The following is a 27,024-nucleotide window of genomic DNA, read 5'->3' as shown; positions in this document are numbered from 1 at the left end:
ACACTGGGCGAAAGCCTCAACTTTGCGGCCCTGTTGGGGGAGGAGTCCCTGCGCCTATGGCTCACGCGGGACCCAGTGACTGGCCCATCGTTGACTGTGCCTCCTTGTTTGAGGGCTGCTGGAAGAGCCGCTAGAAGTTGCCCAATGGCTCTCTGACCCAGAGTGGCACAACTCTAACTGGCAGAGGGAGGAGAGAGGACACATGTCGCCCCGACCGATATGAGAGGACCCTGAGCTCCAACCTCGACATTCGCAGGACCACAGGGGTGAGCTCACTGCGGGGTGTCGGGTCAGAGCCCCCTGCTCACCGATCAGTCCGGAACTTACAATGCTGATCACAGCCCCTCCCACCTTGATAGAGACTCTAGACTTGCCCTGTGGCCTAACTGGGTGACAACTGGCACCAGTTAGCCGGACCCTATCTCAGCACCCCAGTGGACCCAGCAGCCCTGCGGACAGGTTAGGCCATGTTGTCCTTTGAAGAAGCGGGTGACTCTGGCAGGTGGAGGTGACAGGGGCCTTTATTTGCGGACAGGTTGGGCCATGTTGTCCTTTGAAGAAGCGGGTGACTCTGGCAGGCGGAGGTGACAGGGGCCTTTATTTGCGAGCTGCACTGGTGATCCTTAATCCTTCAGCCTCTGCCGCCAATACCTCTCGACCGAGGTGGGGTTCTCCGGGATGGAGGGGTGCAGGCCCGGATACTCTGACTCAGAAGACAGCACAACCAAGTCGGCGCAGCGACGATTAGACCCCAAGCGTTGGCTCCTGCTTGCTTTTCTGCACTTGTGGCGTTGTTGACGGTGGGAGGACCATGTGGGCCTCAGTGTGAATACATGCAGCTGTGACCCTGCAGCCTGAAGTTGCCTTCCAGCGCCTCTCTGCGGTCCCCCTCTGCAACGAACTCCTGTGCACTTTACCATTACTCGTTCGGTGGGCCCAGAGCGCGCCCAAGCCATGGCAGCCCCTAAAGGCAGAAAGGACCGATCTGTAAAGGATTTACTGCTCAAGTCCACCCAACAGCTCGAAAGCAAGACAGGTCCGGGACGCGCGGATGACCCTAAAGAGAACAAAGGCCCAGGGGTCCCGGTCAACTGCTAATTCTTGGAGTCCCTCTTTTCCTCTCTCTGCGATGATCTAGCCACAATGAAATGCGAACTCCAAGCTGACTGAAAAAAAAACGTGTGTCGCGATGTGGACTCCTTGGGGGAGCGAGTCCATACCCTGGAAGACCATGAGGCGGGACAAGATTAAGAAATTGAGAACCTTCAAAAGAAGTCCTATGGCTGCTGGAGCAGAATCTGGACATGCCGGTCCACATCGAGGATTTAGAAAACAGGTCCTGTTGGAACAACATCCACATCTGTGGCATGGCACACAACAATGGCGATGACGATATGGAAGCCCTCATGGCGGGCCTTTTCCGTTCTATCTTGGGAGAACCCCCGGAGTTTCAGGTCAAACTGGACCGCACTCACCCGTGACGAGGGGCACCTGCACCTCCAGCTGACATCCTGACCTGCGTCCATGACTACCAATTGAAGGAGAGGATCCTCCACGAGTCTCGACGAAACCCAGGCTTCACATTTCAAGGGCAGATACCTATGCTTTTCCAGGACCTGGCCGCCTCTACGCTTCTCAAACGCAAGTCCTTCCGACCAATTACACTCCATCTCCGGGAAGCTGGTATAAAATATTCGTGGGGCCACCCGTTTAGACTGGCTTGCATCTATAAAGGAGAACTAAAGCAAATCTGTTCAACTTCTGTGACTTACAAACTCAGGGGCATTGCTGAACCCGCTGTTAGGATTTGCGCTATAAACATGGCTAATCCTCATACTGTATATTAAAATTGACCCCATATATGTAGCATGTTCAGTCTTTATTTTGGTTTGCTTTATGGAATTGCACAAGAGTGAACTTTCATGCTTTTATTTTTCTTGTATAAATTGGTATGGTTTGCTGTAATACTGTTATAAACATTAAGTAGTTCTTGGTATCTGAATCCATTTAGCTTGAAACAACTTGATTCAGCAGAACTAATGACAGTTAACATGTGCTTGCCTCACCCGCTTTACAGTTGGCAATTTGCATAGGAAACCATGGATCAGCAGGACTAATGACGGTTAACATATGCCTGACATACCCACTTTACAGTTGGCAATTAGCATTTCTGTTAAACCACCCCACCCACCTGATGCCAATAAAAGACTTGAAAGCAAAATGAGACGTGCTTGCGCTCGTCTTTACAACTCCCCACTTACCCGATTTCCTTCGAGTTCCTGCACCACAAGCAGCATTCTTCCTCATCGGTTCCAGTGAGCTCTTGGTGGTTTCCAGGACATCGCCGTGACTTTCTACTTAATTCCGTCTAGGAAATAACTCCGGCCTGCAACAAAGAAAGAAAAAGCAGCGCTCTGTCAAGTAAGGCACTTCTAATTAACAAAGCTTGCAGTGGAAGCACGTCAAAGATTAAACAGGTACTTTTCTGTTCCATTCCAAAGGCTGATAGTATACAGCTTTTGTGCTCACAGAGGAAATGCTCCAAGGTTCATTAAATAATAGTTTGTTCATATTTCAAGAGTGAGACAAATAAGACTTTTAATAGTAAAGAGAGACAGACTCATTTCCTACTCAGAAATAGGTGGACATTTTCTGTTGAAACTAAATTGTGTGTTGTCTTACTATTATTTTATGATATTCTTGAAGATATTCTTGTTATTAAGTATTTCATGGAACATTTGAATTTCAGTTATTGGTGTATTATGCTGAAAATGTGACAAGGTATTCTTTCATTTCAGTATTGAGAGCAGCATTGTATACATGTGTTTAAGAGCGTCACTTTAAGCACGTGATACATCTGATGATAAAAGGGAAACTTTATCCCAGCTAGATGTTGAGCAGCAAATTAAAGTGAAAGGTATCATCTTTAAGTGCAATGTAAACCAGGATACTAGTGATTGTATTCAACTAAGTAGGTTAATGAATGTTTATTGATCTTTATCGTTTGTACATAGATATTTTCCCAGAATTGCTGTGTTTTTACCGAGTGGTTATGGTATCGCGATCGGGGCCACAGTAGTGCCAATGTTTGAATACAGCAGAGAGTTTTCTTTCTGTTCTTTTTTATTTTGTCCCATTTTCTCCCTTCCCCTGAGGATCTCTTCTTGTTAAGCTGTGTTATACATACGGTTTGACAGGCGTAGATTTTTGGGGGTGAAGAGAACAAGCGTCTCAACTCTCAAATCGAACATCCAGGATTTCAGGTGAGTGAAGACTTGACACCCGCCCCGGACCAACCTAGTCAGAACTCACGCCCTTGCAGGCGCCGAAGCGGCCATGGTTGGACCACCATCAAGCCCCCATGCCCGGTTCGCGACCCGACCCAGACACTATAACCAAAGAACGGCAGGCAGTGCTGTCATCTCTCACTGGGGCATCTTCGGAATAAGAGAGGATCTCCACCAACTACCCTACACTTTGGTGCACTACCCGTATGACCTTGCCCCTAGAGGAGGATGCTGTGGAGACTCACTTGGGCCTTCTCTGGTGGGAGCGGGGAGATTTAGGCCACGAATGCCACTCTTTCCCTTTACCAAGAGCAGGACGCTCTGGACATTGACTTTGACTCACATATTGCTTCTTAGTTTAGTTTGTTATGGGGTTTTCTTTTTTTTTATTGTTGGCACCTCCTCCCCCTTGTACTGCTTCTCCAAACACACGCACAAGGCTGCAACCCATACATGTCCTTGGTACCGTACTCAGAATGCACCCCGAATAGGGCGTCTGGGACTGGATTAGCTCTCACACACTCCCAACACATAGCTTTTTCCCCTTTTTACTCACTACACACATGAAGTGTCAAGTTCCTCACGCTCAATGTAAAAGGGCTCAACAACCCAGTTAAGTGCCTGCCATCCTGTCTTAGAAAACTCTGGGGCCCATATTTGTTTGTTACAAGAGACACACTTGCTAGCCAGCGATACCCATTGGATGTGTTCTAAGGCCTTCCCACACCAGTACTTCTCCTCCCTCCCTACTAAGAAGGCAGGAGTTGCCATCCTGGTTGCGCCCACATTCCCCGGGAAACTAGGGGCTAGAGTATCGGAGATGAAAGGGAGACTTCTGGTGCACTCAGTGACCATAGGAGGACACACACTAACGCTGGCCACCATATACACCCCCAATGAAAGGCAGGAGACTTTCTTGCACAAGGCAATAGGAGCTTGACTTCTATATCCAATCGCAAAGGCTTTATAGGGGGTGACCTGAATATAGTACTCGATGGGCAGCTTAATCGCTCTGCACAAAATGCAGGGACAGACGGGGGCTCTCTCCGTCACACATCGCCAGTGGTTGCGGGATCTGGGGCTAGTAGACCTGTGGCACCTCCACCTTCGCTCCTCCAATTATACTTTTAACTCTCATGCCAAGAGGACTTACGCCTCGACAATCGCAACCCAGGTACTCCCGGACCATGCATCCCTCACAGCGACGCTGCAGTTTCCCCCCACTGTCAGACCATCGTATTCCTGGAAACTTAAGGCCTAACTCCTCCATCCCCCAATATTGTTGCATGCCTCACAAAAACACTGGAAGACTTCTTAGCTATAAACGATACACCAGACACCTCCATCGTCTGCCTCTGGGAAACCCTTAAGTTGGTAGCTAGGGGTGACCTCATAGCAACGTCAGCTGCTGATAATAAGGAACGTAAAGAGAAGAGGGATGAGTTCTCCACACAGGTACTCGAATTAGGAGGGATTCACAAAAACGGACGGGGGCACCCCGCATATGGAGGAAACTGAAAGCAGCCAGGGCAGTTAGCTAGCCTTCATCTTGATAGGGCAGAACACGCCGCACTCCACTTGAAGCACATATTTTATGTCGGGGGACAAATGTGGATGCCTATTAGCCCATAAAATGCCTGCACAAAGACAGGCTGCGACAGTCCCACTCATCTAGACTGACACGGGCATCAAGCACAAGCGCGGTGAGGCGGTAGAAAACACGTTTCAAGATTTGTATGCAACTGTGTACACTGCACAGTCCCTGCCTGAACAAATCCCTCCAAGTATTGCCAGGGCATAAGCCATTCTAAGCTAACTGCGGATCAGGAGGCGACCCTAGACAGTCCCATTAGAATAGAGGAAGTTATATTGACCATAACCCGACTTAAACTTCTTAAATCCCCCGGCCCAGACGGATTCACATCCTATTTCTATACCTGTGTGGAGAACTCATCCCTCTTCTCTTTACGTGCCCTATTATTACCAGCTGGCGTTGCTATGAGGTCACCCCTATCTACCAACTTGAGGGTTTCCCAGAGGGAGACTATGGAGGTGCCTGGTGTATCGTTTATAGCTAAGAAGTCTTCCAGTGTATTTCTATAAAACCTTCTGCTTCCTTATAGCTCTGATACTGACACGACTCTCTAATGCCATAGACGATACACGGAGCTACCGCCAACAATGTTTTTAGTGTCAGTGGCAGTACTACCTAAGCCCAGCAAAGACAACAGACTCTGTGCCTCCTATAGGCCAATATCTCTCTTGAATATGGATTTCAAGATTTTTATGGGTATCCTTGTGGGCCGGTCGGGACCTCTGATGCCGGGATTGATAGACCCAGATCAGGCTGGATTTGTGGTGAGTAGACAGTGCAGCGATAATACCAGGTAGTTGTTACACCTGTTGGATGAATCCCACTGGCAGCAGGAGGAGCGGGTCTTCCTGCCCATAGACGCTGAGAAAGTGTTTGATAGAGTCCACTGGCCCTTTATGGAGACTGTCCTGGAGAGGTTTGGGCTCGGGCGTTGCTTCTGACAATGGTTTTTAGTGGTGACGGCACCCCTCGGACACTGTCTGGGTAAAGGGGTTCACCTCCGACCCCTTTCCTATCGCCAGGGGTACACGCCAGGGTTGTCCGCTCTCCCCATTGTTATTTGCCCTTTACATGGAGCTGTTCGCCCAACTGGTTCGGGACAATCCACGGATCCAGCGGGTTCTTTTCGGGGGTGAGCGCCATACTATCAGCCTTTATGCCATGGGTACTCACAAACTTTCTCTCAGGGGCCAAATGTACAGTATGGTTTGTGGCCAAGGGCTGCACCGGTGGGGGCGGGGTCAGTAGGGGGAGGAGGGCAGGCTAGAGCACAAAAAAAAACTGTGACCATGAAGTTGAACACAGGCCCCTGCAGCAGACGCCTTCTTCCACTGAGCCACCAGACCCGGCATACACACATCTCTCTCTCTCTCTCTCTCTCTCTTTCTCTCTCTCTCTCTCTCTCTCTCTCTCTCTCTCTCTCTCTCTCTCTCTCTCTCTCTCCTCTCTCTCTCTCTCTCTCTCTCTCTCTCTCTCTCTCTCTCTCTCTCTCCCTCTCTCTCACTCTCACTCTGACTCTCTCTCTCTCCCTCTCTCTCTATCTCCCTCCCTCTCTCTCCCTCTGTCTCCCTCTGTCTGTCTCCGTCTGCCTCCCTCTGTCTGTCTACCTCCCTCTGTCTCCCTCTATATGTATCACTCCCTCTGTCTCCCTCCCTCTGTCTGTCTCCCTCTGTCTGTCTCCCTCTGTCTGTCTCCTTCTGTCTGTCTCTCTCCCTCTGTCTCCCTCTGTCTGTCACCCTTTGTCTCCCTCCCTCTGTCTCCCTCCCTCTGTCTCCATCCCTCTGTCTCCCGCTCTCTCTACCTCTATCTCCCTCTGTCTCCCTCCCTCTGTCTCCCTCCTTCTCTCGGTCTCCCTCTCTCTCTCTCTGTCTCCCTCTGTCCCTGGGTCTCCCTCCCCCTTTCTCCCTCCCTCTGTCTGTCTCCCTCTCCCTCCCTCTCCCTCCTCTGTCTCCATCCCTCTGTCTCCCTCTCTCTCTACCCCTATCTCCCTCTGTCTCCCTCCCTCTGTCTCCTTCCGTCTCTCGGTCTCCCTCTCTCTCTCTGTCTCCCTCTCTCCCTCTGTCTCCCTCTGTCCCTGGGTCTCCCTCCATCTGCCTCCCTCTCTCTGTCTCCCTCCTTCTTTCTTCCTCTCTATCTGTCTCCCTCTCTCTGTCTCCCTCTCCTTGTCTCCCTCTCTCTGTCTTCCTCCATCTCCCTCCCTCTGTCACCCTCTGTCTCCCTCCCTCTCTCTGTCTTCCTCCATCTCCCTCTGCCTCTCTATCTCCCTCTCTGCCTCTCGGTCTCTGTCTGTCTCTGCCTCTATCTGTCTGTCCCTGCCTCTATCTATCTGTCCCTGTCTCGGTCTGTCCCTGTCTGCCCCTGTCTTCCTCCCTCTGTCTCCCTCTCCTTCTCTGTCTCTCTCTGCCTCTGACTGCCCCTGTACCTGTCTCTCCCTCTGTCTGTCTCTGTCTATCTCTGTCTCTATCTCTGTCTGTCTCTGTCTCCCTCCCTCTCTCTCTCTCTGTCTCCCTCCTTCTCTTTCTCCCTCCCTCTCTCTATCTCTCTCTCCCTCTCTCTCCTTCTCTCTCTCTGTATCCCTCTCTCTCTCTCTGTCTCCCTCTCTGTGTCTCCCGCTGTCTGTCTCCATCTGTCTCCCTCCCACTGTCTCCTTCCCTCTGTCTCCCTTCCTCTGTCTACCTCCCTCTGTCTCCCTCTATCTGTCTCCCTCCCTCTGTCTCCCTCCTCCCTCTGTATGCCTCCCTCTCTCTGTCTCCCTCTGTCTCAGTCCCTCTGTCTCCCTCCCCCTGTCTCCCTCTATCTCCCTCTCTCTCTGTCTCCCTCTCCCTTCCACTGTCTCCCCTGGACTTCCTCCCTCTGTCTCCCTCTGTCTCCCACCCTCTGTCTCCCCCTCTCTCTGTCCCTCTCTCTGTCTCCCTCTCTCTCTGTCTCCCTCTCTCTCTGTCTCCCTCTCTCTGTCTCTCTCTGTTTTCCTCTCTCTCTGTCTCCCTCCTTCTCCTTCCCTCTGTCTCCTTCCCTCTGTCTCTCTCTATCTGCCTCCCTCCCTCTGTCGCCCGCTCCCTCTGTCGCTCCTCTCTCTGTCTGTCGCCCTCTGTCTCAGTCCCTCTGTCTCCTTCCCTCTGTCTCCTTCCCTCTCTCTCCCTCCCTCTGTCTCCCTCCCTCTATCTCCCTCCCTGTCTCCCAACCTCGGTTTCCCTCCCTCTATCTCACTCTGTCTGTCTCCCTCTGTCTGTCACCCTCTGTCTGTCACCCTCTGTCTGTCACCCTCAGTCTGTCACCCTCTGTCTGTAACCCTCTGTCACCTCACCCCATTTCCCGGGCACACACAACTACACCCATAGTACTTCACAGGTCTTTAAAAGACCATTTACTTGTCAATGAGGCTTTGTTGTGAATCGCCTGGCCCCCATAGAGCCGAGTGTCTCGCAGTCCCCGCTGCTGCGGCGGTGTTTGCTGACACTCTTTAAATTTGTTTTTAAAAAACACAGATACAATGTCTGCAAGGTCTGCGGGCCGCCAAGGAAGGCTTGGTGGGCCGCTGGCGGCCCGCGGGTCGTACTATGGGTTCCCGTGCTTTATGCCAATGATGTTTTCGCCACGCTGGAGACCCCACATACCTCAGTTCCGGTGTTCTTGACCTAACTGGAGGAGTTCTCAGCTGCCTCTGGATTCAGAGTTAATGTGACCAAGTCCTAGGCACTGGGCTTCTTCCTGTCACAGATCACCACCACAGCTCATATCCATGCATGCCCTATTCCATGGGATCAAACGACCATGCCATACTTGGGTATCACCCTGTCCTCTTCCATTGCCGAGACGACATCTCTGAACTACTCTCGGCTGCTAAACCATACCAGGCAGGACCTTAGGCGATGACGGTCGTTTAATCTGTCATGGCTGGGTAGAGTTGCAGCACTTAAAATGAACATACTCCCCAAAGTCCTATACCTTTTCCAGACTCTACCGATCGAGCCACCACGGGGGGGTTTTAAAAAAACAACAACAATCTGAGTTTATCAACTATGTCTGGGCGGATAAGAGACTGCGAATCACCAAGATTCTGAGCTTCCGACCCCACAGAGAGGGGGGATTGGGGATTCTCGATCTTGATCACTGCTATAATGCTACCCAGATACGCTCTCTTTTAAAATGGGCTCAGCCGGAATCTGAGAAGAGCTGTCTCTTTATTGAGCTTGCGCGAGCAAAAAAGGCTTTCTGGAAGATCCCTTTTCCCCTCAAGGTTTCCAGGTCCATCGGGTTGCGTGGTTCCCTGGTGGTTCGTGCCACGTTAAACACCTGAGACGCTACCACCACCCGCAACGGCCTGACAACTTTCCCCTCATCCCTCACCCCTATCACCAAAAACTCCCCAGGTCTTCATTGGAACGTTTTTAGCCACTGGGACCTATTCGGACGCAGGTCATTGGGGTGCTTCTTCGACACAGAGGGCCTTCGACCCTTTGAGGACTGTAAAACTAACTTAGACGTACCCAAAACTGAACTCTTCCACTACTTCCAAATACGACACTGGGCTATGCAACCCCAAACTCGCCCTGGCGCGGAGAGGCCCTTCACTCAGTATGAACGCTGGTTACTCTCTAAATGATCAACAAAGCGGCTCATCACAAAACTCTACCATATCCTGCGTCCCCGGAACCGGCAGTCAAGTCAACGGGCCAAAGATGGTGGGAGGCTGAGTTGGGCTGGACCTTGACCCCTAAAGAATGGTCAGACGTTTACTATAGAGCCCGACACACAGCACGTAACACATTTAGCATCGAAACAGTTACTAAGATCATGACATATTGGTATCTCACCCCTCCGGACTCCATAAATACGACCCAGATCGCTCCCCTACTTGCTGTAGGGGCTGTGACGCTGAACGCACACTACTGCATCTTCTGAGGGAATGCCCAATCCTTGCCTCCCACTGGACGCATGTGCTGGACGAGATAAATAATCACTTTGACACTATGCTCTTACGCTTCCCCGCCTATGTGTCTTAGGAGTGTCTGACAGACTTACCTTTCCCTCCTCAAATCCCGCTAAGGCAAACAAATTTGGCATGGCCTTAGGGGGCAGCACTACAGAACATTCTATCACATTGGGGCACAGATTGGATATCAACCTTGCAGGGATGGTTGCATCGTTTGTGGTTTGTTCTTGGCATGGAACGCATCTCTTCTACGCTCCAGTTGGACGGGCCTCCTTTGCTGAGATTTGGCAGCCATTTACTACCTTGTTGTGCACTGAATTTTGTGAACTGTCCTGCCCTAGATATTTACGACTTTTACGTCTTCCTGAACTACACCAAAGTACAAGTTAAGCAGTATGGTCATGTGCAATGGAACGTGGGGTTTGCTTCCCCCCCTCTCTTCTGTTTCTAGCTATTCTCTTGGGGGAGGAGATGGGAGGGGGTGGTGAGGGAGGAGGGAGGGGAGTTTGTTTTGGGGTTATCCTGATGCTCTGTGAAGCATCATGTTGGATGCCAGCCTGTGACATGGGCCTAATTTCTTGCTGCATCTTGCTTGTTCATGGTCCAATAAAAAGATTTCAAACTAAAAAATTTAACTGGAAGAAAAAAGTCTTGTATTCTATTCACTTAATGAGGAGAAAATTCGACCAAAAGTTCCTGCTTTGCAAATAACCACAGCAAGTGCATAAAAAATTAAAACCAAATAGACCTCAGGACCGAAAGGAATCTCAATCAAGTAGAACAAGCTCACTGGCCCTCCCGCCTGTGTTTTCTCCTTACCGGATATGACGCCTGGTCATCTCTAATTTCTCTGAAGCATTCACTAATGAAAACAAAAATGAGCCGTAGCAGAGTGGACACTAACATCAGGACATAGAAAGAAGTTGGTACAAGCACCCTTACTTCACCAATAGTGGAGGAATAATGTTTCTTCTTTGTCAGACTGAAACGAATGTAGAACAGGAATAATCTGCTCCAATGCTCCTAAGGAAACAGTATTTACGGTCTTCCAGAGCGACTTTCTAATTGTATCACGTGGACACCAAGATTCATAGGTAATGTCGTTTTTACTGTGATACACGCAGTTCACTGCATCGTCAATGGCTGCCCTCCAAACACCTCCCACCATTCACAGAGAGAGGGAAACAGCGTAACTATCGCCGTTAACCTTGGTGCAGGCACCAACCTGTTAAACACCTCAGAGTTTTTGCTCTTCATCAATAGCAGGTCCTGTGTTCACGATCTTGCTCTGCGCTCTGAGTATAACAGGGCCCTCTTGAGTATCTGACCCATAATTCACTGACCTATATCATCCATGAACCAATGGTTTAGTTGAAAGATTCAACAAAACCATGACAGCCATGATGGTGGAATGTCCTTTTGCCATGCCTGCTTTTAGCTTTCAGAGAAGTACCACAGAAGGGAGTAGGTTTTTCTCCCTTTGAGCAGCTGTCCGGTCCTCCTATGAGAGAACCATTGTGTCTAGTGAAGGAAGACTGGGGAAGACCTCTAGAAGAGCCTAAAAAAGACATTGTGGACCAGGTACTTGGCCAATGTTCAAGGCTTGCTGAGTACCTGGAGAAAGCATCCAAAAAACTTGAGACCAACCAAGAGCTCAAGAATCCCTAGTATGACCAAAACGCTGCACTGGTGGAGTTCCAACCAGGGCAGATGGTCCGGGTATTGGAGCCTGTGGCTTCCAGGGCACTCCAGGACAAGTGGAGTGGCCCTTACCGTATCCTTGAAAGGAAAGGAGAGGTCACCTACCTGGTTGATCTAGGCACTAACAGGAATCCTCACACAGTCATCCATGTGAACCACCTAAAACCTTTCCATGATAGGGCTGATGTGGATCTGGAAGAAGAGAGTGAACCTCTCCATGACCTCCTCTCCCAAAGTCCTAGAATTTGGTCAATTGATGGACTATTCTTTTCAGCTGCCTCTCTGTCCAGCAGCAAGCTGACTGCAGGCAAGTCCTGGAGCAGAATGCCGAGCTCTTTTCCCTAACCCCTGGTTACCTTTCAACGGTTGGTGAACAAAGTCTTTGCTATGGTTGCATTCTTTTGGTGCAGCATATCTTGAGGATATGGCTGTCTGTAGCTCCACTTGGCAGGGTCACCTGAGCCACCTTGGAAAGGTCCTTGAGGCCCTGCAGGATGCAGGGCCTCAAGGACCAGCCAGATAGGGCAGGGCTCTCTTGTATACTTCTGCCATCTTGTAGGTGGACGACAATTTCATCCCTTTCAATCCATGATCCAGACAATTATGGACTGGGTGGCTCCACCTGCCAGAATCAACTCAGGGTACTCCTTGGCTTCAATTAGTACTACAGGATGTTAGTGAAGGGGTATGGTACCATTGTGACACCCCTCACTGAACTGACCCCCGTGAAAATGCCAAAGAAGGTAAACTGGACAGTGAGCTGGCAAAAGGCATTTGCGGCTATGAAGGAAGCAATGTTCTCAGCACCCATTCTGAAGGCTCCAGATTATTCTAAGCAGGTCATACAGCAGACAGATGCCTCTGAACATGGGGTAGGAGCAGTCCTATCCCAGACCACTGATAATGGCCATCACCAGCCTCTTGCTTTCATTAGCGGGAGCTAACCCCCCCAGAGAGCAGCATTGGAGTGCCATTGAGATGGAAGTCTTTGCTGTGGTTTGGTCCCTGAAGAAGTGGAGACCATACTTCTTTGGTTCTCAATTCCTTGTTCAAACTGACTACAGGCCTCTCAGATCATTGATACAAATGAAAGGTGAAAACTTCAAACGGCTGAGGTGTCCATCTCCCTACAGGGTATGGACTTTACAGTGGATCTCAGATCTGGGACTGACTATGCCAATGCAGATGGCCTTTCCAGATTTTTCCACTTAGATGATGAAGCCTCTCAAGGGAAAGGTTAGACTCATTCTCTTTCATTTGTGGGGGAGGGGGTTTGTTAGGAAAATGCCCCTTTTTGATATGGTCATCCCTACTTTTTGTCTGGTATCTGATGGAATTTTGGCAGAAGTGCACTGGGTTCCTCCTATCCAGGTCCCCAGTGCCAGGTATTTTTCCCTAAACTGTACAATTGTTTGGCAATACTTTCAGTACCCCCTGTAAGTCCCTAGTAAGTGGTACCCCAGGCACCTATGACAGGGAGGCTAAAGAGGGTCCCCAAGGGCTGCAGCATGTATTGTGCCACCCTAAGGGACCCCTCAGCACAAACATGCAAACTGCCAATGCAGGATGCTTTTCCTGGGGCAGACAAAAGTAAAAACACAACATGGCACACATCCCTGTGTGCCATGCCTGCAAACACTGCATGCCACTCCTACAACAGGCCTTACAGCCCCTAGGCAGGGTGCAGTATACTACATGTGTGGACATATCTGCATGAGCAGATATGCCCCTGTGATGTCTAAATCAATTATTAGATATCACAAGTGAACAGGAAAACCACTTTAAGTACATGTGCTGTACACTGGTAAAATTGAGTTCCTCAGCTACATGATTGCTTCTCTGAAATCTATGGTATTCGGTATTCAACGTCTTGAATTAATCAACCCACACTGATTCCAGTGGTGGATTTATTAGTGCATGCATCCTTAAGGTGCCCTTTGAAAACCTAACCACTTGTAGTATTCTGGCTGACTGGTGTCGATCAGCCTGCCACCACAGACAGGTTTCTGGCCCCCTGCAGGTGAGAGCCCACTCTCTCTTATTGCATAAACAATGCCTGCTCTGGACTGAGGTGTTGTCACGTCCTCCAAGCAGGATGGCTAAGTAATCAGCATATCAAGGCAGGAGGCTTCAAAGGCCTCTGCCGCCCTTGATATGTGATTACGGCTTCCCCAGAGAGGGAAAATGCCAACCTCCTACATTGCCCATTTGGCACCAGGACAGGTGTGAAAGTAAATGTGTGGATATGCGTGGTGGACTACCAGGCCAGTCACACCCCTAAGGTGAGCTGCCTGATGTGCCCCCATTTAGGGAAATTCCACCATCTTGGTGATGGCAGAATTAGGACCTCTGGACAGAATTATGCCTACGTCCCACAGGAAGTGATCATATAGGGGTTGTAGTGGCCCCAAGGGTACGCGGCCCATTGGTCACTCTCCTTAATACCCCTGAAATAGTATTTAGGGGAGCCCCTGGCACCAGAATAGCAGATTATGATGACCTAAAAAGACAAAGGACAGCGAAGAGCTTTGAAGAGCAAGAACCCTGCCAGCCTGCCTGCTGTCCCCGACAATTGCACTAAAGATGACTCATCCTAAAGCTGCTCTGCCTCCAAAAGCCTGGGAGCTCTGCCAGCACTTCAAGAAGAAACCAGCATCTCTTGTGGGGTAGTGGAGCTACTTCCCTTTACCCTGCAGACACCTAAGAAGAACCGAGAACTTTGGACCACAAAATTCCAACACCGGATAGCACCACTACACCCATGCCCCCCAGCCCAAGTCAAATAGGGCCAATGGTGCCAACGAAGTCCTGAGCCCCACTAGAGTCTAACCCCTCCTAGGGTTTGCTAAGACTGAACTTCCAGTCACCGCCTGCAGCCTCTTTGTGCAGGCCCCCTCAACCGGGAGTGTGTCCTGCAGCGTGGACCCAATGCTTAACCCCTTCGAGGCTGATGACGAGCTGGGCTCGTCATGGTGTAGCCTCCTCAAACACTGATGACGAGCCCAGCTCGTCATGAACAATGGGTTTTTTAAAAAGTCAGCATATCAGCAGAATAAGAGCAGCGCGCATGTGGTTAAAGACACCACTGCATCCAAGCCCTACAGCCAGAGGAGAAGTGGACCGATGGTGTCCCTAAGTGCACAACCATCTTAAGGACTGAACCCACTGTGGGTTGACCTGAATTGGCACCACAGTCCCAGCTTGCAGCCTCATTTTCCTAGGACCTCCTACTATTGAAACTCAAGGGGCACCTGAAGCAAAAGAGCACCGCTGCACACAAACGCTCCAGAGCCTAACGAGGTGACCAGCGCTTTCCCTACTGAGTTGAGAATAGTAAATGTTACCCCTCCTGAGTACAACACTTTCCCTACTGTTGGACACACTGGAGTAGGAATAGTAAATGTTACCCCTCCTGAATCCAAAGCTTTCCCTGCTGTTACACACACTGGACTGAGAATTTTAAATTGAACCCCTCCTGAGTACAACACTTTCCCTACTGTTGCACACACTGGACTGAGAATAGTACAATTTACCCCTCTTGAGTACAACACTTTCCATACTGTTGCACACACTGGAGTGGAAATAGTAAATGTTACCCCTTCTGAGGTCAATGCTTTGCCTACTGCTGCACAGACTGGAGTGATAATAGTAAATTTTATCTCTACTGTGTTTTATGCTTTCTTTACTGTTGCACTGACTGGAGTGGGAATAGTGAATTTTACCCCTCCTTGAATACAACACTTTCCCTACTGTTGCACCAACTGGAGCAGGAATAGCAAATTTTAGCCCTCCGCAGTCCATCGCTTTCCCTACTGTAGAACACACTGGAGTGGGAATAGTACATTTTACTCCCGCTGAGTTCAATGCCTTATACCTTGGAGACCCGAGTTCCGTCCTCGCCAAACTTCAAACAGTATAGAACTGTGCAGCAAGGATCCTCATAGGGATTCAGAATCGACAGTCTGCAAAACCTGTTATGAAAGCTCTCCATTGGCTCCCCGTCCGGTAGAGAGTCCACTTCAAGGCCTTATGCATTACCCATAAACTGACAGGAGGGAAAAAACCAGAGATTATCTCCTCTATGGTCAAACCTTATCGAGCTAACAGGCGTCTACGCTCAGATGAGCAACACCTGGTAGTCGTCCCCAGAATTAAGAGAGTTAGAAGTGGTGGTCGGCTATTCTCATATAATGCTGCTAAACTTTGGAACTCCCTCCCTCTTCAGCTACGAAGGGAACCCAATCACCAGGCCTTCCGCAAGCTGCTGAAAACATGGCTCTTCCCTAAGTAATTCTCTGAGGCTTCAGTTATTCTCCAGCACTGGGATGCCTACGGGTAGCTATGCGCTCTATAAGTGCTGCTTCATTTATTCATCCATTCACACTGCGCACCAGATTATGAGTTCATTCGTGGTCTGGCGGGCAGTGCTTTGGCAGTCCCAAAGCATGCATGTTAGAATGTCAATGCAGTGGGAGCGACAAAGCACGTTTCTACACGGCATGGACTGTGAAGTCCATGTTGTGCATGTGCCTCCCTGTATGAATCCCCGGGCCCTGAGGAAACATGGAACCCTGTAGGGACCCCTTAGTTTCCTCAGCACCACACTTTTCATGGTGGGCTCACAGCCATTCCTCACTGCTACACTTTTCATGGCGAGCTTACAGCCTTGAAAACTGTGAAAGTGAGGAAAGTCGTAATATGCTTGGCAGTGCCACAGCTGCACCACCAGCATATTGAGGCCTCCAACTGCCATGTCACGGCGAGGGATCACAGATCCCTGGTGGTTGCTGTGGTCCAATGGTGGACCGACCGCAAAAGTCATAATGCGGCAGGTGCGCACTGCCAACGCTGCACAACCTTGAGTTTGGTGGTCCACGGACTGCCAAACTCGGAATTTGGCCCTAAGTGATTTGGATAGAATCCCAGAATATTGAGCTGATGCTGAGACTCGAACCTGGTTCCCCTGTTGCAAAGTCAGCAGCTCTCGTTGTTACGCCAAGCACTCTTATGCTGTGTAGAGTGCTCCCTGTGCTGTAGTGCACTTAGCACCTTACAAGAGGTATGTGGAGCTACACAAGTGCGATTACAGCTACGTGTCAAGGCTATCTCTATCCTGCTCTGTAATGCTCTACTGACAAAATCCACAAGACAGCAAACCTTTGAAAATAGACTCATACCAGGACCATAACAGTGGTAGAAAAATCATGAAGCTTTAAGGGCATGACGACCTCTGACTACCATCCATCATTCTGTAGACTGCCGGTAGTTCACAAGATTAAATGTGGTACACAATAAATCATTTTTTTCATTCATACTCATTTTGCATATACATTCATTGATAATAGGAAAACATATCATTGAAAGTTAGCGCATGTGATCAAAGGCAGCATCACTAGCTTTCTCTGTTATAGTGACTAGAACACTAATGAAGAACTAATGGAAAGTCACATACAGGTAAGTCCAAATAACTGCAGAGAGATGTCATGGCTCAGACATTTTTGTCACAGGAGTAAGCATTCTGGAAAAAAACTGAATTCAGGGCCCAATTACGAGGTCGGGAGGTTCACCCAACAGAAAGGCCATTTGTTCGACCGCCGCATTACAATGCAGGCAGTGGGACCACAGAGGTTGGGCGGAAAGCCTGCGCCTCCGACAGGATCTAAGATCCCGTCAGGGCGGCGTCAGAATTGTATACCTTGCATAGCGGCAGTGCCTGCGGAGGAACCGCTTTAGGGATTACGATGTCCCTTTGTGACAGCCATTTCATCACGGCCTTACCGCCATGATAAGGTTGTTGGAAATGGACTTTAGAGGCCCAAAGCAGGCCCCCGTGGGCCACTGCAAAGTGGCCCTGATGGCACATGCAGTGACCCCAAACACATCCAGGCACCACGTGGTGCATGGAATTGCAGAAAGCGCACTTTAGCACTGCTGCTTGTGCTGCGGCCCTTTTCCTGGGCCGCAGCGCAGGTCGCAGTGTTAAAGTGCACTTTCTGACCGCCTGCACGGCCAACCCATTGCAATTGGGTGGTTGGACTGCCGCCTGCTTGTCTGGCGGTCCTACTGCCCACTATCGTAATCAGGGCCAAATTGTCTGTCTATTACTACATTCATAGTATTAGATACTCTATTTGGCGACCATCACTAATAAAAGAATTAGACAGTTGCATCATAGTGAGAAAAAAGGTTATTCAACGAAGTTAATAAGAATCTCTCAGTTGGACCTGTAGTCTTTTTTTTAATCTTTTTATCACACTAGTCTCCTCTGGCTGTGCTTTCTGTCTCACCCTTCCTTCCTTGAGTTCCTTATCACGGCCTCTCTTTCCCCACTAATTCTCCCATTCATACTTTGAAGTCATGACATTTTACAATATCTGTACTCACTATATTGTCAAGGCACCCAAGAAATTTCCTCCCAATTCCAAGGCATAGATTAATATAAAATGCTAGCCTTGTGCACCCATTTTCTTTCGCCACATGTAGTTTCTACTGACCCGCTGTCTTTACATTCGCCTTTGAGTCTTGGGTCTAGTTGGCCAGGGTCTTTGAATGCTTTAAAAGCTCCAAACTGAATGCATCTGAACTAGGGTTCGACTAACCAAGCACCTCCTGGAGAGCAACAGACCTACTGTTTGCTCGCTTGGAAATACTCAAATGACAAATGCAAAGTGTATTGTTGAGGTGGCAGAAACCAATTTGGGGCCTAGAGTCAAGTGAAAGGTTCCATGGAGAACACATATGTGAACAAGAGCTTAGCACCTATTGAAGACTTGACACTAGAAGCTGGAGCACATAACCACATGTAAAGCACTAGTGTGTTCTAAAAATGTGCTTTTTTGCTACAGGATCATGGGAAATCGACCACAAGGACATCACCTTCCTGAAGGTGCTGGGAAATGGTCAGTTTGGAGTCGTGCAGTATGGGAAATGGAGAGGCAAATATGACGTGGCTATCAAGATGATAAGAGAGGGGTCGATGTCAGAGGATGAGTTCATCGATGAAGCAAAAGTCATGATGTAAGTAAAGGGCCACAGCATAGAGTACCACCGTTGTGTAGAGTTACATAGAATTGGATTAAATGGAGACAGAGGTTTTTCAATAAAAAAAAAAGGCACAGCACATTATCCTAACTATGCCTAAGTAGAACAAAAACCTGACTGTAGCTACCAGCGAGGGACAATGCCCTTCTAAAATGCTACACTGCAAACCCTACCACAGTTCAAAAATAAGCACTGGCAAAGCCAATGGGTCTGGCTTAAGCTGTTGACCTTTTGGCTTTGCGAATAAGTATTACATTTGTTTTATGTATGAAGTCATGCATTGTATGAAACCAATCATTTCATGGAAACCAAAATATATATCTAAATGTATTTCTTGTAAAAACACATATTGTACCAGCAAGCCCTGGCATCCAAAACGACTTATTATTGTGGGGATATACATATTGTGCAAGAGCAGACAACTTTCACTCGCAGTCAGTTCAGCCAATGCATGAAGTGAGCTGGCCCTGTTTCCTATGCTCTATGCTGTGGTGGGTGAAAGCAAAATGTGAATGAAAATATTAAGACCTATGGATGAGGAGGGCTGGCTAAAAGCCCAGTACTGAAGTGTTTATAAAACACATATTTTATCACAAACAAAAAAGTCTTGGCTGACGTCAGAGTTAATGGTACATCGACAGCCTTCCATTTTTCAGTATTTCACCTCATCGTCATTTGCCCCATCTGCATGTCAGACACAATACGTTTGACAGTGGACTGTTGTGCAGAAATTAACTATACCCACCCAGTAGGCCTTAAGCATTGACCTAAGTCAGCTGGCACCAATGTGACAGGATGATTTAACTCCCACACTCACTGAGAGATGCACAGAAACAAATGTGTAAATTTGAACACACACATACACCCTTAGGCACAACTGGGTTCACTAAATGGAACTATGTGTTATTAGAGAATATAGTAGTGATATTGAATCAGTAATACTGGTCGCCAGGCACTAGGATAACAAGGTGGCAGAGCCGAAAGGACCACTATTCTTTTATTTATGTATCCACCTATACGTGGGAACTACCCAGAGTTCTCTCCTTCTATTTTGCATAATTTACAGTGCACTATGCTTGAAAGGGTTTGTTTGATATACATATATATATCACAAAAAAGACTTGTCCCAATGATGAAGCCCACACGGGTGGATATCTCTGTATTTATTTAATGAAGACTGCAGCAAAACAGGTACACAGCCAGCGGCCAAAGTCTTTTCGCCGAAGCATTTTGGGCACCTGTCCTTCGTCTCAGGCTAACTTCAACAGCTATGGAAAACACCAGTCAATGAGCCCATCCTTGATTTAGTACCTGCCCCAGTAGGCGTGGCTGCTCCCGCAGGATCATGGTTACTCATAGTGTTGGCTCAATGTAACTCGTGAGAGTTAGTATTACTCCTGTGAGTACGGCAGCATTCCAGTGTGCATTTGGCAGCAGCAACCCACTGGGGTGATTTTATGAACTTTATGTACAGCGGGCACGCCAACTCACAGGAGTAATACTAACTCTCACGAGTTACTTTGAGCCAACACTACGAGTACCATGAGGTTGAGGGAGCAGCCACGCCCACTGGGGCAGGTACTAAATCAAGGATGGGCTCATTGACTGGTGGTTCCCCGGATATCTGCCCAGTCCACCTCTCCCTACCCACTTCCCAGCAACTGCAGCCTCCAAATCCCTTTATTATGTCCTCGCAACAACACAGTCACCCTGTTTGAAGCAGGATCAGGCATCACCTGCCCTAATGGAAAAAATCATTATTTTGGACAAGTGTGTGCTTCAATTTGTCAGGTTTGGTTACGCCCTTCAACCCCAAGAGAGCTTGTCACTCATGCTCCCATCCCCAGATCAGCTGACATAGGACCACTTCTCCAAAAGCCAAAGAAGCTATTGAGAGGGCACCAGCATCAGAAGTAGGTTGAGGTTGCTATTCCTGCTACTTTCTGATGCCAAAGAAGAACAAAGGCATCCACCCTATCTTAGATATGCACCCTCTCAATCCCTTCCTGAGGAAGGAGAAGTTAAAGAGGCTAACACTTGCTTAAATCCTGTCTGCGTTGAACCCTGGATTATTGATGGTAGTGTTGGACCTGCAAGACACCTATTTCAACATTCCCGTCCTGCAGGACCATCAGCTCTACCTACAGTTCACTGTGGGCCAGGAGCATTTTCATCTCCCTGTGCTCCTTTTTGGTCTCACCAGTGCCCCATGGAAGTTCACAAAGGTGATGGGGGTGGATGCTGCTCTTCTGCGGAGGTCGGGGGTCTCAATCTCCCCCTACCTTGATGAGTGACTTCTGAAAGCGGGCTTGTCCCACACAGGCTCAAAGTATCTTTCAGGACTGGGGAGAACCTTGGCTAGATGTATTCACCACTGCAAAGAATGCACAATGTCAGCACGTCTGCGCTCTGGAGTTTCCAACGTTGCTGTCACTCAGAGACTCCCAAATGCCTTCCAGCCAATCCCTCTCCTTCCCCGAGTTCTGAAAAAGATTCAGAACCAATCAGGCCCAAGTCATCCTGGTGGTTCCAGATTGGGCAAGAGGAGTTTGGTATCTAGATTTCCTGAGCATGAGCATCTGGCCTCTGACCAGGCTGTCCTTTCAGGATGATGTCCAGTTGCAGCAACAGGGAGGTTCCAGCACCTGTAATTGTGCATGCTCCACCTTCATGCAAGGAGATTCAGCTGTGACAGTTGAGAGTATTTTACCTCCCATCTGAGATGTGTGACGTCATCTTGGCAGTCAGGCGTACATCAACAAAAACTGTACACGCCTGCCTTTGGGACAAGTTTGTGGCACGGTGAGCTGAAAAACACTTTGACCCATTTTCCACCCGCTTGTTCGAATGCCTCCTTGTCCGAAGTGTTGAAGTTTTGTTTTGTCCATGACACAGCAAGGCCTTACTCTGGATGGGTTAGTGCAGACAACTTCAATCACTGGGTTACGTTTTATATCCAGACTTTGTGTGTCCCTTGACCATAAACTCTTAACATATAATATCTACAAGTATGAAGTATGTGTGATTCCTACACTTTATTGATCTCACTTTCTTTTATAACATTTCCTGTACATTGATTTACACACTTTTATGATTTAGAGAGAGAGAGAGTGTGTGTGCGTGCAAGTGTGCGTGCATGTGTGTGTGTAATGGAAATCACTCTGAAACTCTACACTGGCATAAGTAGCACTGTAAAAGAATTAAATTTAAAAAAGCTGCCATTTAAATCATTAATTATGTAATTACTCATTCACACGGATACATCTGTCATACTTACAGTTCATGCACATCTGCCTCCAGGCATAGTTTCTCTAATGTACTTGTGACGTAATAAGATGTTTGGGGTTTGCTACCTTCCATTGCATTAATGTGTAGGTGTTAGGTTCGAGATAGCACCCAGCCAGGATGATACTTAAACAAAAAAGGGCTGATGATCCTTTAAATCAGGCCTTTGTTTTGAGCCAAGCTGGAATCAAAAAGGAGAAAGCCCTCTTGCCACCTGCAGGTTGCTGCTCCAAACGAAAGTAAGCAGACAACGTGCGGATGCTTCTGAATTGTATCCTGGTGTCAAAAAAACGACAGCATGTCACGTGACCCAGAAACAGCCCACTGCGTGGTGAATAGAGTACATGCAGAATGGTAAAACGTTATTGATCATAGTATAACTATGAAGAGCGAATGCAAATAGTGGTGGCTTCGCTTTACAGTTTCAGTTATTTAGGGGCGAGAGAGCAGGTGTACGCTAAAATAATCCCCAAAGTCCTAGCCTGATCTGAAAACTGAGAGGGAATGACTTCAAAAACAGGTAGAAAGCAGCCTGCTGATAAGTTCTATTATAGGATGCTGCTAGGGTTCTAATTTGGTGATGTTCCAATGTAAGAATATTTTGTTCATCTGTACACGCAAATAAAGCAGGCTCAGAAAAATCATATAAGGATCAACTAAATGAGCAGATTTGGGAATTGTAACCATAAATAGACAACCTTAAATGAGCATCACCAGGAGGACATATAAGGACAGACTTAATGGTGAAAGTCAACAGTGCAATTTTTTATCCTAGAGTCACCTCTCAATTTAACAAGGTACGAGAGGCAGAACTATTACCACCCGAAGGAGTTACCTGTTTTGCAACAATCAATTTAAATACCTATACCGTATGCCAACAACCCGGTGACATTAATCAGTAGCGGATGCAGATGTTAAAAGCCACAGGGCTTGCCAAAGGTTTCAGCTCGGTCACATTATCATTTCTTGCCATGTACAGAATTTGGCATTTAATTATAAACCAGACTTGGATCAGCCCCTTCAACGGGGAGTGACCAGAGGTTCATTGCATCAGTCACAGGAGATCCATTAACTGTATTGTCAGGATGGCGGCTACCAAGTTCTAGTAATATTCCCCACACGAAGGCCGCCGCCACATGCACTACGCCAGTGACTCCTGCACTGTTTTCTGCCAACTTGTCTCCATGTTTACAGGTACACACTCCAGGGACTCATGCCTCGACCTGGAAACGGAGACAGTATTGTATGTGTCCAGAATCTATGGTGCTGTGCCCCTCATTTACTGATCACCTTCAACCCATATTTCTCTTTTATTATTAGAGTGCATCCGCTCTCTCGAGTCTTTTTGTATTTTAAAGTATTTATTTTGGAGGCCTCTTTGCTCCTACATTTTATGTTAGCTGTACGTAACTCGAACAACAATGCCTCAGCCTAAATGTTGACAGTAATCCTCCTTTAGAGTACAGCAGTGTATATGTTCATAAGTTAAGTCTTATGGTTCCAATGGATTTGTCTGTGGGCGAGACTAAGAGCTCTTAACACATAGCACATTGCCTTCGATGAATACAAAGTTCTAGAGCTGGTTATTTATGTCTAATAATAAAATCAAAATGTATGCGTTTTAAATTGAACCAAGAAGGGGTTGTTTATTTTGTGGACCATCTATCTACATTCTAACCATGTGTGGCAATTGACTTCCTCCTCTGGCTTTTAGGAATCTCTCCCATGAGAACCTAGTGCAGTTGTATGGCGTGTGCACCAAAGAGAGGCCGATCCTCATCATAACCGAGTACATGTCCAGAGGGTGCCTTCTGGACTACCTGCATGACAGCCGCCGGCGCCTCCCCGCCAGTGAGCTGCTGGAGATGTGCAAAGACATATGTGCAGCCATGGCTTACCTCGAGTCCAAGCAGTTCCTTCACCGAGACCTGGTAAGACGCCGAAGAAATACTTCAATAAAAGACAGACAACTCCATTCACCAAAAACAGAAAAGATGGCTGAAACAATAAACTAGAAAAAGATTGCTCCAGAGATAAATGTTGTTCTGTGCCCACGCCACTGATGGTTTTACACTCTTGGTTGGCATCAGAATCACCTTTGCATAGGAATGTAAATTTCTCACATGTGATAGAAAATGGTAGGTGCAAATACGACGCTGAGCGATTTTGCTGACTTCCCCATTTCAAAAAGGCCATACAAAATGCAAATACCTCCACCACGAATACCCCAGTGTTGTTTTCACGCCGGATAAAATCCAACACCGCTGTGGATCACTGACATAATATCAAATTACCAAAATATCGAAGAAAAAATATAGAATGCAAAAATATCGAATTCCTATCTACACACAGGTAAGTACGAAAATATCGAATCAAAAATATAGTTTTGACAAATATAGTTAGTCACAATATCGATTTTTTTAAAATGTCTTAAAAGTAATTTAAAATTAATGAAATAATAAATATAACATTTACTATTACCACTCCAGTGAGTGCAACAGTAGGGAAAGAGTTGGATAGCGTAGGGGTAAAAATTACTATTCCCACACCAGAGAGTGCAACAGTAGGGAAAGCGTTGGATAGCGTGGGGGTAAAAATTACTATTCGATATTAAATTACTTACCTTCAATTCGATATTTTTCACCACTATATTCTGTCCATTCGATATTTTGTCCATTCTATATTTTGACTTCGATATTTTGGTAATTCTATATTTTGAATTCGATATTTTGTCTTGTTACCGGTGCGGTATTTCATGCCTATTCTAAAGTTGGCCCTAAAAAATGGGGCAAAAATTTTGAAGTTGGTGCTTTCTGCAACAAAATGTGCACGCTCAAACATTACTATGCCTTTTGCATCCAATAAGTATCAACACATTAGACCTGCAGATACTTACCAGGAACAATGTAGTACTCCAAATTTCAATATGTGGTGTAACGAGCTGCCACATTCACTCCTAATTGACACCTAAGAAGTCTAAATTTTACCCATTGGCCCACTATTTAAGCACTCTGAATGTCAAAGCAATAACTCTATTGAAATTCTAACAAGCACAACAACATGAAAACTATGGTGCTCTTTGTTTTAGGCCTGGCATTAGCCAAGACTTTTTGATTTACTAAAATTATATGTATAATATTCTTACTTAAAGTGACTTTCAGCCACCTCTCAATCATGTACTCTAAACAATAACTCTAAATTTCCTTCTTCAGCATTGTCAAATTCTTGGACTGTCTGCCACAAAGTCAATTTATATAATGTACTGCTGAAGCATTGTCCATATTCAATAAAATATTGCAATACTTTAAAACGTTTCCAAAACTCTTCAATGCAAAGAGACCTGCCCTCATCGCCAAACCATTTATGTTTGCCGAACTCTCCTCTAAAGGTCATCTGCCACCTGTCTCCTGATGATTTAAACATGCTCCCCAACAATAAAGACAAGCATCTGTCTCTAGAACATAATCTGGGCATATACTGAAAGTAGCCTAGCCATTTTAGGCATCAGTTGTCCAGCCACCAACACAACTCCTCTTATACCTCTAAAGAAACATCAATCTGTTCTCCATAACACAAACCCCTTCTAAAACTGCCTGCCTTCAAACTCTTGTAAAGCTCAGTAATGAAATCGTCCAATAGAATAGAATAGATGATGAAAACAAACCAATAATCATTGGCAAATTCCTCAGTTAAATAAATCTTCTCCTCAAACGTGTCTCCCCTCTGTCTTTATTTTCACAACCTTCTTTTCTGGTAAACTCAAAGTTGCAAGCATGGTATTCCTCTGAATCAATGGAATTCAAAAACCTGATAAGAAATTAACACTGACTTCTCATGTTGACCCAATGGATCCTAACAGATTCCTCAACAACTGCAGCAGTATCCTCAATTCCTCTTGATGCTAAGACATCATCCAAAATTTCATACAACTATATTCTCATACTAATTTCCCTTTGTAGTACAAATGCAGCCACTGGCCTCAAAACCTTCGTAAAGCACTAGGAAGCTGAAGCTAGACTAAAGGGAAGACACGTAAATAGATAAAGGCCTCCCAACCACTTGAACTAGAGATACCTGCAACTGACCTCTGATATACAGATCGTAAAGTAAGCATCATTTGAAATGTCTGTACACAAGAAAATCAGATTTCTTAAATTGGTCACATGGCACCAACAATTGTCCTTCTTGTTCACCCAAAAAGTTTGCCCTCACAAAGGTTAACTCTTCCTCGGACACTCTTTCTTTTAACATATCTTGAAATTCCTATTCCACCAACCTCTGTTGCCTCTGTGCAAAACAATTTCCAAAGGTTCTGCAGCCTAAAAAGGAACCTCTCAGAACTCTATCACATATCCTTGTACCGCTTCCAAAAGCCATTGGTCCCTTGTCAAAAAAATCAAATTTGCCACAAAACCTTTCAAACGGCCCCCTACCTTTTCTTGGAAAGAACCAAAAGACACCTTTGTACTTACCTTGGTTCGATTGGAACTGCTGAGCTCTCCCTCTAGGTTGCCGTCCTCTACCAAATCTTCCCCTTTGAGGGAAGAAACCAGGGGCAGAATAGAATCTTCTGAAAGACCCACCTCCCTGGGCCTGATTTGCCGTAACCGTGACCAGAGAATCGTCGGCTTGCTCAGGACCTCTCAAAAACTTGTCCTACAAACACCCTGCTCAGGAAGACGGCCTTATCTAAATAGAGCAAATATTTCAAAACCACATTACATGACACTTTATCAGTTTATACACGAAAACCTGAATGCACACATTGTATAAAATATAAAAAGTAATACAATAATAGAGACAAGTGAAGTAACAGCCCCGTAAAAGTGTGCTTGAAAGTGTTATAAAAGAAGAAAATACATAAATAGTCGTAACGCCTTTTGATAGATTTTCATAGCAAGATTACTCATGAAATGATGTTTTATTATTAACGTACGGTTGAAAAGTGATTCATCTAAATATGAGGCCTAACAGTTCTATTTGCGTTAATTGCAATGCATTGTAATCAGATTGTGGAGCAACTGTGCGATAAAATAAGTTAGGAAGTTGAAACTTGCAGAGGTGATAGTAGAGACCTTAATAATTAAAAAAATATAGAAACAATTTTGGTAAAAAGGTTTCTAAGAATAATTTACATGTATGGATGTTGAAAAGTTTGTGGCAGTAGACCACAGTTCATGTTA

At 46.9% G+C, this 27,024-nt stretch overlaps 1 protein-coding gene across 2 annotated transcripts in view; it reads left to right on the top strand.

Annotated features, from left to right (window-relative positions):
* Positions 1-27,024, top strand: part of BTK (Bruton tyrosine kinase) — a 487,200-nt gene that overhangs the window by 379,955 nt on the left and 80,221 nt on the right. For both annotated transcript variants that reach the window (XM_086964641.1, XM_086964642.1), the window contains exons 14-15: positions 18,361-18,532; positions 23,556-23,772. In XM_086964641.1, the coding sequence (XP_086820767.1) occupies positions 18,361-18,532; positions 23,556-23,772 (389 nt within the window). The remainder of the gene's footprint in view (positions 1-18,360; positions 18,533-23,555; positions 23,773-27,024) is intronic.

This window comes from Lissotriton vulgaris, chromosome 4_1, assembly GCF_964263255.1.
Source record: "Lissotriton vulgaris chromosome 4_1, aLisVul1.2, whole genome shotgun sequence".
Lineage (NCBI taxonomy): Eukaryota > Metazoa > Chordata > Amphibia > Caudata > Salamandridae > Lissotriton > Lissotriton vulgaris.
The sequence above is the reverse complement of the archived record's forward strand: the minus strand, read 5'-3'. Positions and strand labels throughout refer to the sequence as shown.